Source organism: Betta splendens, chromosome 7 (genome assembly GCF_900634795.4).
Source record: "Betta splendens chromosome 7, fBetSpl5.4, whole genome shotgun sequence".
Lineage (NCBI taxonomy): Eukaryota > Metazoa > Chordata > Actinopteri > Anabantiformes > Osphronemidae > Betta > Betta splendens.
The window spans coordinates 6,005,124-6,018,136 of record NC_040887.2 but is presented as its reverse complement, the minus strand read 5'-3'; the positions used below and the strand labels follow the sequence as shown (position 1 = coordinate 6,018,136).

At 49.3% G+C, this 13,013-nt stretch overlaps 1 protein-coding gene across 6 annotated transcripts in view; it reads right to left on the bottom strand.

Moving 5' to 3' along the window:
- Window positions 1-195: 195 nt before the first annotated feature.
- samd11 (sterile alpha motif domain containing 11) overlaps window positions 196-13,013 on the bottom strand; it is a 59,843-nt gene continuing 47,025 nt past the window's right edge. For 5 of the 6 annotated variants that reach the window (XM_041071444.2, XM_029155586.3, XM_029155584.3 and 2 more), the window contains 7 exons: window positions 9,340-9,493; window positions 4,395-4,510; window positions 4,155-4,233; window positions 3,200-3,981; window positions 2,848-2,981; window positions 2,035-2,145; window positions 196-1,790 (listed from right to left, as the gene is read on the bottom strand). In XM_041071444.2, the coding sequence (XP_040927378.1) occupies window positions 1,509-1,790; window positions 2,035-2,145; window positions 2,848-2,981; window positions 3,200-3,981; window positions 4,155-4,233; window positions 4,395-4,510; window positions 9,340-9,493 (1,658 nt within the window). In that variant the 3' untranslated portion in view covers window positions 196-1,508. The remainder of the gene's footprint in view (window positions 1,791-2,034; window positions 2,146-2,847; window positions 2,982-3,199; window positions 3,982-4,154; window positions 4,234-4,394; window positions 4,511-9,339; window positions 9,494-13,013) is intronic. The other variant, XM_029155585.3, reaches the window with a different exon arrangement.

Genomic DNA, 13,013 nt, shown 5'->3' with positions numbered 1-13,013 from the left:
GCCTTGGCCTGCGGCTGAACCTCACACACTCTGACAGCTGCTGTTGACCTGATCCGTGGCCCCCGTGGGTCACCTCACCTCGCACACACCCTCCTGCACGAACAGGAGGCTGCGTTTGTGGTTAGTCTGTAAGAACCACAAACACCTGAAGAGGCATTTGTTAACTGACACAGGCACAAAGAAGAGAAAGCCGGGGAATTTCTTTAGGATTTATTTCACCTGTGCGGTGAATAGAAAAATAGGATGAAGACAAAACTTTTGAAGGGAAATCTAGAGACCATTTTTAATTCATTGCTTGCGTAGTTTTAAAAAAAATCAATAACAAATTCAAAACATTTGCATTAAGAGCTTTGTGCCTTTCTTTTCCCTGCAACCAAGAGAAAACCAAGTAAAAGTATCTTTGGAATCAATCTTAAGAGCTAATTATAATACATATCATAATCTGCTTTATCTACTACGTCAAAAGTCCTATAAATATTCTCATTTATATGCTGAAGTAGCATTCAAGATTGGTGCGTCTTAATATTACACTTAAAAAAAAATGGCAGAACAAAAGCAAGTGAACCAAAGTACCACCAAAGTTTAGCAAGTCACATTTTTCAGTAAAGAAAAACTTATTCGTGCAACTACATTTAACAAAAAGTAAAAGTACCACGTATGTAACCTTCAGGATATTTTCATCTTAAGCGTGATTCTGTACAATTTTGCATGTTTTCCCTACCTCCCACAGTAGTCAACACAAGCATACAATGACGTAAGCCGTACACACTATACAGACGTCTCCATTTCGTCAACATTATTAAGCCTCTATGTTTCAGCTCCGTCTCAGTTCACTGGGACAATTAATGCAAAAAAGAAGCAGACACATTGTGAAACATGTTTCCAATTCCACAAATCCGGTCATCTTTGGTATTGGGACAGTGGAATGCATAGTTGCAGTGATGAGCGGGAGCTGGTCTGATCTGGTGCTGCTCGGTTAAAAACCTTAACTACTGCTACTAAAGACAGCTCCACTCTGCTGTTTGGCCTCTGAGCAGGCAAAAAGGGAACGAAAACTGGGGGGAGGCTTCTCATTTTAATTCCTGGGCTATGTGGTGAGAGGAGTTAAAGAGAGAACGAGACAAGAGAAAGCGGGTAAGTGAGCAGAGCTTCCTCCAGCCCAGGAAGGAAGGAAGAGTTTCCGCTAGCGTCTGACTTGCAAGAATGTCGCATTTGTGGCAGAGCTTCACTCCTTTTTTTGGCAGCCTGTCTGCGACCAGCTGTCTCCTTTTCCTCCTCTTTCTCTCTCTCTGTTGGTTCGCGTGTCTCCCTTCCAACCCGTTTTCTTTGGATTCCGCACAGCCACTGCAGAAGGAGTCAGGAGCTGATTGGTTTGCCGGATTACCGTCCAGTTGTCTGCTATTCCAGTCCAATAGTTCCCCAGATATTTCTGCTTAAATGTCCCGAGGTGGCAGGAGTCAGTCTCTTGTTCAGGCTTACCCCCTTCCTCGCCCCCTGCCGAGCCACTCCTACGAAGGAGATTTGGCCTCGTACCTTCCCACTACTGTGGAGCCGTTGCCATTTTCCTGCTTGGGCGAGGAGCATCCTGGGGTGGGACCGCTGTAGGGAGAGGAGCTGCTGCTGGAAGTGGGTCTGTGAGGCAGCGACAGGGAGAGGGGCAGTGGGGTATCAGATGGCGTCGTCAGGGCGTCCCTGTCTCGGTCTGGGGGGCGCAGAGCAGCAGAAGGCGGAAACGGGAACGCTAGCGGGAACCCAGTCATGTAGAAAAGCCTGCCAACGCGCCGTGCCACCTGAGGAGACCAAAGGAGACCATGTGATTCAGTACAGCCTGTTGAGGGCCGCAACGGGCTATTGTTGGACACCACATTTAAAATAGAGAGAGAAGAGGAGAGGCGGCGGGGCAGGCTACTTTAAGGGCGTCGCTATGCTACACCAGCAATTCGCGTCCGGCCTACAGACACAACGAGCCATTCAAACACGCACAGATCCACTCGGCCGCGCACAAACACACTCGCAGGTCTGTGGTGCTTGTACCTGTGAGCGGATCTTGAGCGCAGGCCCCAGCTTTAGTCCCATGGTGTTGAGCAGGTGCTCCTCAGTGAGCAGCGGTAATGTCTCTCCATCAATGGCCTGCTCCCGAAACACCTGGCGGAGACACAGCTGCTTCAGCCACAGGCCCGACATACACACAGAAACACACGCGACACACAAGCCTGCACATCCACTCACACCGCGTGTAACGTAACCGGCTGGGGTTTGTGCGTGTATTGTGTTTCTGTAGGGGAGTTGTGCCTAATCAGGGTTCAGCTCATTCGCTTTGAAAATTGTAAGCCACGTGTAAGATGGGAACAACGACCTCTATGCAACAATCATCTGAATCTGCAAATTGATGGACTGAACAACAATAATAGGAGGCCATATTATAGAGGTCTGAATGACAATGATGCCTCGTATTAGCTTCAGATGAAGTTTAGAAATACATTTGTGGAACAGACTAAATTTTCTTGTCTTACATGTTGGTAATATGTGTACAAATAATATATTGGTATAGTATAGTTTGTGTCTGAATTTGTGGAATTGCTATGTTTCTCCTTTAGGACCATGACTGAATATACACACACAAATCCACATTCACACAAGCTGCAGGTGTAGTGCTACATGCACCCTAACCCCTCCGTCCTTCACGCCGAGCCCAAACACGTGGCTACAGCCACCAAGATTCAAAATAAACCTGATGAGAAGTCAAATGCACTAGGAAACACCAGGACTGTGTCACTCTCCAGCTAGTCAGCCTGCCCCTGGCCTCCATCCACTCCTCTCTCCTTCCCGCTCTCCCCCTGTCCTCACCTGGGAGTATTCGGCACATCCGGCCAGGCTGCTTATGAAGCCACACACATCCTCCACACTCCACTTGCTGATGTCCTCCACAGGGTTTGCTGTGGCAGAATCCTCCCCGTCCATGAAGAAACTTCCCATGGAGCCTGAAAAATGTCAATAAAAACACTTAAACCTGCTATTAGGACTGAAATTCATAGTCAAGTAGTAACTAGCATAGCAAGCAATTTATATTTTCTATTTTGTCATGTTTAAATGGAATTTATTATGGAGTGAACAAGTGGGGCCCCTAACAGAGAAAAGTCTCTGGACTGGAGGCATGGACGCACAGAGTGATAGTAATCGGTTTCACATGGTCGCTCACCTGCATTGAAGTAAGGGTTGGTGTAGGGAAACCCAAAGGGCAGCGTCTGGGTGTGAAGGGCTGGCAGCGGCGGCATGAATCCAGCTGGTAGGTGGTACTTGATATCGGCCTTGCCCAGTCCAGAGGTGAAGAGGTGGCGACTGGGTGACTCTGTGCCTGCTGAGCTACAGGGGGCGCTCAGCCTCCCTGAGCTCTCTCCAGTCTCCTTGGAGCTGCTGCCACTCTCTTTCCCCCGGTCTCGCTCCCTGTCCCTTGGTTTACTGTTTGATTTGGGGACGGTGGCCTCCTGCCTCTCCTCACACATCTCCGTCTCACTGTCTGAGTCCTTCATCTCCTCATCCTGCAGCTCCCGGCCTTCCTCCCTTCCCCTGTCTGCTCTTCCTCTTGTGTGATCCCCGGTGCGGGGCTGTGTCTGGGGGGCCCTTTGTGGAGGCTTCCGGGACTCAGCATCCGGCCCAGCAGTGGAGCTCTGTGCCTGGGTGTCTTTGGGTGTGGAGGATGCCCCTGCTTGTTGCTGATGGTTGAGGGTTATAAGGGGCGTGACCGCCCCGTGACGAAGCACCAGCATCGCGTTGGAGCGCCGAGCCAGCTCCTCGCGGAGCGGGTGGCCCTCTGGGATGTCGTGGAGGCTCCGCAGTGCTGGATGGTCAGCGGGCAGGCCCGGAGGAAGACCTCCCAGAGGGTCGGAGCCCAGGAGACGCTGCTGCTGCTGCTGCTGCTGCTGCCGTTGGTGGAGACTTTCCAATTCCTTCTGTCTCAGCAGCTCAGCTGACATCTCAAGTCTGTGAAAAACAAATAGGATTTAGGCTTTTTATTGTCAAGTGAGTGGCTACAATAAGAAGATCATTGTGTCCACAATTGGCTTCCTCAGAAACACATTTAAGTTAAAACTCTTTTGTCTCTAACTCACATCCTAGTGTTTTTTGTGTCTCTGTACATAGTTTAATAAACACACCTGGCCAGATTCTGCTTCCTTAGCATCTCTTGTTGTCGAGCAAAGATCTCAGCTTGAGCTGGTTGAAGAAAACCATAACCTTTGATAGAAACAGGAAAGGGAAATCCAGTCAGAAACAATATTATTAATTTCTGCATGGGTACAGCCAAGGGGCATGTCTGCACTTCTGGAGCAAACGTGAAAATTATATACATTTTTGATGTACACTAGCATTTAGCCTTGGCCTCAGTCATGACTCACCAGGGGCCTGGCACAACGCAGAGGGCATGCCCAGAAAAGGAGGCCGCAGGTGGGGTCCTAAGGCAATGTGAGGAGCAGTAGGAGGGGACAGTAGTGGCGGAGGGTGAGTCAGGTCTCTGTGGACAAAGAAAAAGTTTAGACTTTACTGAATATATGTATATTGTTTGATTTCCTCCATTTAACAGTTTATTAATTGCATGTTCCTCTCCGCTGTGTGTTCATGCGGCCACAGACGTATGCAGTGTATTTTTATCAGGGCCACTCCAGAGGCCCCCACGCTGCCCCAGTGCCTCATCAGTCTTGTCACGCCGCAGCAAGCGCCGCTGGCCACTGCTGTACCCTGGACGGCAGCCTCTCCTCCCTCTGCTGCCTCACACAAACACACACACACACACACACACACACGGGAGCGCGCACGGCTCCAGAGCCGCACACATAATGAGGGCCGAATGCACAATGCCAGTGTGTCATGCTCCGACAGCTGGGGCGGCCCCTCCGTCTTGACCGGGGCCACGGGCTGGAGGACCTTCTAATTAACACTCATCCCTCCCCTCTCTCCCCCTCCTTTGCGCCCTTCTCCCCGCGTTCCCCTCCCTCTCTCCCTCCGGGCTGTATTGAAACTGGTAAAAAGCTGGAGCGTCCTCCAACCTCGGCTGCTGAAAGGACCTCTCCATTATTGGCTTCGTCTTTTGTCCTCGCTGAGGGGGAAAGGTGCCTCTCACCTTCCTCCACCTCTCTGCATCTCTTGTTCCGTCGCACCCATCTTTTCTCTCGTTTTCCACCATCTCTGACCGTCTTGTTCACCCTTTTTCTACACCCTTTTTCTTTCAACTTCATGTATTTTACCCTCCCCTTATTATCACTCCAGCTCATGCTCTCTTTATGTCTTCCTTGTCACTTCCTTGCCTCTTTCTATTCCTTTCACTCTTTCTACCATTTCAGTTTTCAGTCTAATTGTTTCCTTCAATCCCTCTTTGATTCATTTTACTCTCAGTTTTGTGCCCATATTCATGGGTACATAGACCTTGCTGTCACAAGAGCAGGTCATCTGAACTCTGACCCTGTGAAATTTTGTGACACTAATGATGCTCCCCTTCCGTTTCGGGTGTCAAACCACAGCTTTTTCAGGCCTTTTCCCAGACCTACTCCTTAGATTCCCACCACACCTCTTTTTTCCTCTCCTGCCTTTCGTTCCCCCCTTCTGTTGCTATCACACCAATCTGCTCAGCTGTATGTGTGACTGCTGCTGCTGCTGCACAAAAGCATACATGAAAAACAAGCTGAGAAAAACAACAAAATCAAAACCAACTCTGGGACGCATGCAACCGCAAATATTGTTTTGCAACCGTGTTCAAATTAGGCAGCGCCTGCCTGTCTCCCGCCTCACTAAACGGTGAGGGAAAAAGAGAAAGAACAACTGCAAGATGGTGGGGCATGCTACAAGAGCATGGAGATGAGTTGGGGGCCTCAATACTAGAGACAGGCAAGGGGGGGGGGGGGGGGGGGTATGGGGTTGAGTGTGGATGTGCGTGTGTGTATTTGTATGTGTTCAGGGGGTGAAAACCATTCATCGATCGCCTCCGCCGCTGAAATGTTAATGCTAATCGTATAACCGCTCTCTCCGGCGGTGCCTTGCACTCCAGTGGCAGCTCCAATTAATCTTGGGTGAGGGCTATGGCGCGTGACCCCGGAGCCGTGGGCCGGGGCCCCGCTAGCCACTGCTTATGTAATTACACCGCCCAGTGTGTAATCACCTGGCCTAATCCCTTGAGGCTAGCAATTAGCCTTGCGACGCGCAATTCCACTAGGCTACGCTAAGGCGCCCGCAAATCTCCCATCCACCCCCACCTTGGCTGCTGTATGCCAAACTCGCATCACTTCCCCCACCAACCCCCCTTTCTGATATTCCCTCTCTTTCTACCCTTTCTTTGCGTTAGACCGCAGATGAATAACGGTCAATTAAAGCTGCATGACTGGGGCTGCCAGGCGTCTGCGCCACCATAATTAGGCCTAATCACGGGGAGTGAGAGAGAGAGAGAGAGAGAGAGAGAGAGAGAAGCAGAGAAAAGAGTGTGTCTGACACTCCCTTCCTCCATCTCTCCTTCTCTTCCTCCTTTTATAGGAGGCAATTTTGAGGGAGGAGTGGCAGACATTAGTCGTTTTGCTCTGGGGCTGTGTGTGTATGTGTGTCTCTGTGCATTTTGTTGGCAAACCACTAACATGCTATAAAAAGACGACATAAAAACACCTAGTTTTTGCATGAGACTGAAAATAGACAGATTCCCAAATGCAACATGGGCTCCTAATCACACAAAACTTTATTACTGGATGCTCTCTCTCCCCAGCATCCCTCTCTCTCTCTCTCTCCCGCTCCCGCTCTCCCGCTACGTGTTATTGCCGGCAGTGAGGCCAGGGGCTCCTCGGAATTCACTGGTGTGCAACGACCTGTCAGAGTGGCGACAGCAGTCCCGTAGAAGCCCAGGCAGTGTGTGTGTGTGTGTGTGTGTGTGTGTGTGTGTGTGTGTGTGTGTGTGTGTGTCTGTCTGTCTGTCTGTCTGTCTGTCTGTCTGTCTGTCTGTCTGTCTGTCTGTCTGTCTGTCTGTGTGTGTGTGTGTGTGTGTGTGTGTGTGTGTGTGTGTGTGTGTGTGTGTGTGTGTGTGTGTGTGTGTGTGTGTGTGTGTGTGTGTGTGTGTGTGTCCGCCGCTCCAAGTGTGTGCGCGCGTCTGCGTGTGAGACAGGGCTGCCCTTAATGACGGGAGCGTGGGGGGGATTAGGAGCGCCGCGCGGCCGCCTTCGGCTCCTTCTCCGCAGGAACACATTTACACAGGAAGCTCATTAAAATGGATGAGGCTCCCTCCACGCCTCCCCTCCCTCCCCTTATCTCACACTCTCTCCATCTCCTCGCTCCCTATTTTGGTTCATATCTCTTTCCCAGTCACTAAGTCCCCCCACATTTCCTCTATTCTCCTTTTTTCTTCCTCTTCTCAATCCATTTTAATCTCCCATGTTTTCCACTTCCCGTCTCCGGCCCTTTTCTCTTTTCCAGCTCTTCCTCACCCCCTGTATTTGCCTTGCAGATGCTTGGTGAGCTTAGTGCCATTTAAGGCCAGACAAATGGAATGCCAGGTTCTAAGCCCATCGAGCAGCCCTAATGATTTGTTTTTAACAATGGGCCCTAATGGGCCCCAGATAATCAATGATGAGGGGTCGATGGAAAGGTGAGCCATGGAGGGAGTTAGAAAGGAGGAGAGCTTCCGTCTCTAACTCACTTCTTTAGTCTCGGCTCATTTCATTCGATCTCTGTTTCTTGCAGCTCTTCACTAGTTATCGCTTCTCTTCACTTTGCACTGTTTCCACTCTTCTTCATTTTAAAGTTCTATCCATCTATTTTATAAAGAATGGGAGCATTCTGGGCTCACATGCAAACACATGCACACTACAGGGGCAGAAAATGTACAGCTTTTGTGACATTATTGTTTGAAATCCTTTTCGCATCTATGATGATTTTATACATGAATTTTTCTGACTCCAAGGATTTACTCATATTCAGCCACAACAGCACAGATGAGGTCCAATATTGATAATTGATGATGCAGCCTGATGTGGAGTCGGACAGTTTTTGCAATAGTGTATGTAGTTAGTGGTCTATCCAGTCCAGAAAATGTAAAAATCATTAATATCCACTTTATTTGTGCACTCATAGTGAGCATTTGCCAATAACCTGCCTTTTTTTACTTAATCCAAAAAGAGAAAAATGGAGACGAGGAGAGGTAGAGCTAGGTAAGGTAGTGATAGATAGATGGATGGATGGATGGATGGAGCGAGGGAGGGTGAGGCCTATTTAACTCTCCCCAGTCCTGTGTGGCTAATTACACTGTGTGCTGTCGGAGAACAGCCACGGCTCGCTGACTACGCTCACGCTGCACCACTGGCCTCTCTCTCTGTCTCACACACACACACACACACACACACACACACACACACACACACACACACACACACACACACACACACACACACACACACACACACACACACACACAAACAAATTAGCAGACATATTCACATAAACAAACCCAAATTCAATCCACATAGATGAGCACACACCGCCAGCTTGAAAAATGGAACAAACAATAAGCCCCCCCCATCCTTGTCACAACACGTACACACACCCACACACACACACATATACACACACCCACACAGCCTCCCAGAGCTGCACCACACAGCGCCTGGCCGCTCTGCTTCCTGCTTATATCCCCATCCCTTCCCCTCACCATCCCTCTGCCCCCTACGTCTCACACGCACACACGCACAACACACACACGCACAACACACACACACACACACACACACACACACACACACACACACACACACACACACACACACACACACACACACACACACCCTCCCCCCCTGCTGCCGCACCGCCGGCCCATTATCGATCCCCCGCCTCTCCCCGCGCCACATAAATAATCGACAAGCAATTACCCGCCCACTCCCGCTGCCCCCGGCTTTGTTTGGGAGGCGCAGGGGCTACAGCTGGGGGAAGAGGAGGGGGGACGCGCTGGGGATGCAGGCGTGCAGCTCCACAGTGGAAGCCAAAGAGGTTATTGGATCCTCAGTTTAGCCATGTATGTGGAGACGCACATAATTGACACACACACGGGCACAATACAAACATGAACTGAAGCACACTGTTAAAGAAAATTTTTTATATATATATATATATGTGTATGTGTGTGTGTGTGTGTGTGTGTGTGTGTGTGTGTGTGTGTGTGTGTGTGTGTGTGTGTGTGTGTGTGTGTGTGTGTGTGTGTGTGTGTGTGGGGCTATATTCATTTTGTATAAATAGTACTGGTGTTGCAGACAAGCCAGAGTTACTTCCATATCCAGACACACGTCAGAACCAACACAGATTGAGGTATGAAGTCTTTCCTACCTCTCAGTGTAATGTGCGTCCCTGTGCTGTGGCAGACCCTGTTTACGTCTCTGGCTGGATGAGGACGAGCTGCCTGCTGAGGGCAGGTGAGCTTCTAGGGTCGCTGGGTTCCTCACCGCCGCAGCCAGCGCCTCCTGGCGAGCTCGCAGCATCTCTGAGGGGATGCAGAGAGACGGGACCATAGAGTTAGGATGACAAAGATGATGATTTAATAGTTGATAATTGAACCTAGCAAGAAAAATGGAACAGAGGGGAGTCAGGAGAGAGGGAAAGGGGAGGACAAAGTGTATATCCAGCTGCTCACATGTATCAGGATGAAACGTTTTGAAAATTTATTAGGAAATCCCAATGGCCATGCAGTAATTTTAAAATTGAGCATCATATATTAGCTGTACTGGGAAAGCATAAGCATTCAGTTTTTGGATAGGATCGTGTATGTTTACTTTTTGTGTGTTTATATTTTTGAACATGCACTTTGGCCCCATCTTACATCATTGTATATATGCATACACATTCATACAGGCACAACAAACATGAATAAAACATCAAATGAGCAAACAGCATTCAGATCCATCTTCGAGGCTTTGGTACGGAGCTGCCCAATTTCAAGCAAATGTGAATAATTATGAGGAGGAGGAAGCATCAAAATGTAAACACTAATAACATGGTGTAAAAAATTATGCTTTGTGTTATGATCTTTGAAAGACAATTTATTTAGTGCGCGTCAGCCATATGCAACTTAACACAGTGGGAACAGAGCGTTTTTACCCCTCAGCACCTCCAGCCCTGCCATCATCATACCTTCCCTTTCCATCTCTGCCTGCCCTCTTCTCTTCACCTTCCGCCCTCTAACACTCGTCTCGTTCCATCTCTTTCCACGCTCATCCCCGCTCTCCCTCTCCCTCTCCCAGAAACCCTGGCTCTCTTTCGCCTCACAGGAGAAGAGGCCTCATCATTATCAGCCAGGCCAGGCCACACCAGGAGACATGGCTTCTAATGAGAGAAAAATCCATCCTGCTCTCTCTCTCCGCTCCCTCTTTGTCTCCACCCTCTCTCGCTCTGCCTCAACCTATCTATTCTCCCTCTGCTCTTATCCACCTCCTCCCTCCCCTTCCTCCCCTCTTTTTTAATTAGACAGATCCCTCGGGAGCTAGGGGCCATTTCCGCCGCTGGTACGGGTGTGATGTGTGTTTGTGTGTGTGTGTGTGATTTAGGTGCTTGCGGGTGCGTGCCTGACTGTGTGTTTCTGTGTGTGCCGTGCGTAAATGTGTGTGCTGAAGCAGTTGAGTGGGCGCCGGGGTGGGGGGGTGAAGCGACAGATATTAATGCGGCCTAGCTCCGGTGTATCGATCTGTTTGCTGCGCCAGGCCACAGGGGACTCGGCTGGCGGCAGACAAGGGTGTGTGTGTGTGTGTGCGCGAGTCTGTGTGGGTAAGGGCGGTTGTGAGAGATAAGGATGGATCAGAGGAAACCGGAGCCCCAACGTGAACACGCAGGCACACAGTCTGCCATGCACTTGTATACAATGTGCTGGGGTGACAGGTTGGGAGACTGGACCCCTTTAGGTTTAGGGTGGTCACAATCCCACCCCACCAATTATCCTCTACCACTGGTTCAACGAAGGGGGAATTCCAGCTATTTTATTGTTGCACTTCCATATAGTCGGGGACTTCCACGAACACCGATTCCATAAAGAACGCAGCGAAGCCTGTGATATCCCAACTTCACCGAACCACAGTGTGATGAAGGAACGCACTTCCACATGACTTGTTTCCTCTCCTAATCATATACTCGGTTTCTTGTCTTTCTGTGTGCATTTTACGTTTGCTTTTACGTTTATTTTACTCTCTCTATCTCTCTCTAATTCTCTTTCATGTGAATTGAGGAAAGCAAGGTCACCCGGGGCTGTACCGCCGTTGTGTCTGTGTGTACAGAGCAGGTACTCGAATTCAAAACTTCTCTATAACCTGCTCCATAAGTCATGCTGCAGCTGCTGTAACGCAGGGGGAGAGTCCCTCTGACTGCAAATTAAGGCTCCTAATTGAGGACACACAAACACAGAGACCGCCACGCGTCTATTGCTCTGCTGAGTTATTTTGGGAGGTCCCCGTTTGCCACCAGGACCCATCCAGCTTATCCGTCTTTTGTGCCATCCCATTTTTCTCCCTGCCATCATTTCTGGACTTGGGCCTAAATCCCCCTGGTTAAGCTGGGTTTTCCTCATCGTGAGAATTCAGACGAACGCTGTGCTGATACGGCCTGAACGGTCTCATGATGGATTTGGTGGACTGACGTGCACCGTGCACCAGAAAATTAAGAATCTTTTCAGCAAGAGGTATTATTCAAGCGGTATCATGGGCTCAGCCAGCAGCGAATTTGCGCCATGTTTGTTGCATTGAATGTATTTGACACCGTACTTTAAGCAATCATGTGCTGGAGAGTTTCTAGCAATTTGGGATGATGATAAAGAGACGTGTGCAACTCCGTGTTTCACATCAGTCTAAACTACAGGAGACAAAACAGAACGCCCTTTCCATCCCACCCCTCCCGTCACTTTCATCTGGATGTCTACCCCCACCTCCTTTTCTTTTCTCTCTCCCTCGCCTTTCATCATATGAAGAGGAAAGGAAAGCCCTCCTGGCCATTTCCACAACCCCGCCATCCCTCCACTTCCACCCCCCAATTTCAGCCCCCACCTTTTCCAACTATTCTTTTGCCCATCAGGTCCAGAGAGAGAATCTTGAACAACACCTTGCACCTACACATTCACACACACAGGCACATGGGGTTCCTCCTCACCCCCGCCTATTTCACGCACACATACTTTTATTTTCTGTGCCCTACACTTCAAACACATGAAAGGATGCTCTGCGGGGACCAAGGCTAAAGGGAGAGTTGGAGGAGGGGGAAAGGGGAAGGGAGTACGAGGGAGATAGGAGGGGGTATAAAACTAGTGCTTCAGGACGGAGAAGTATTGGAAGGGTGGTGACGGTGGTGACCCTGGGGGAGGGGAGGTCACACGGGCACCACCCGACTAGGTCAATGTCAAGTGTCTCTGGCGAAAATGATCTGCGTCAGCCTCTTCGAAGACCAAACAGCCGTTCCGCTGTCCCTTCTCTTAGACCGTTAGTTCAGAGTGTCAGCTACTTAACAAGCTGCAACTGTTAAATGAAGAAAAAGCTAGATGCGGCGGTAGCGCTAGAATACGTTTCCTACATAAACCTGTAAACAGCCAGTGGATACAAGGAGGAAGTTGCCAGGTGTGAGGGAAAATAAAGCACCAAAGCCTTGGCTGTCAGGAAATGTTGCAAAGTCTGTGATGCTCATGGCTCACCTGCCTCTTAGAGAACCGCACGTACACCATTATAATAAAAGTTTTTAAATGGTAGTATGTGGCCTGAGAATCAGTAATATAACATATACTTGTTTTCCCTAGTTTTCTTCATTATTCGCTCCAGCAGAAGCTATTTATGCAATCTTTCCTCGTCTCCACACGTTCCTCATTTCGTTTGACCATATTTTGCCTCTGATTTTGTTTTTGCTCCTGTTGCAGGTGTCTTGCAAACAGAAAGCCTTTAAACAGCCGCATGGAAGAAGTCATGTGTGCAGAATAAAGAACAGTGGTGACAGTATCAAAAATGTGGAATGTGCAAGTGAGGAAAGAGAGCGGATGT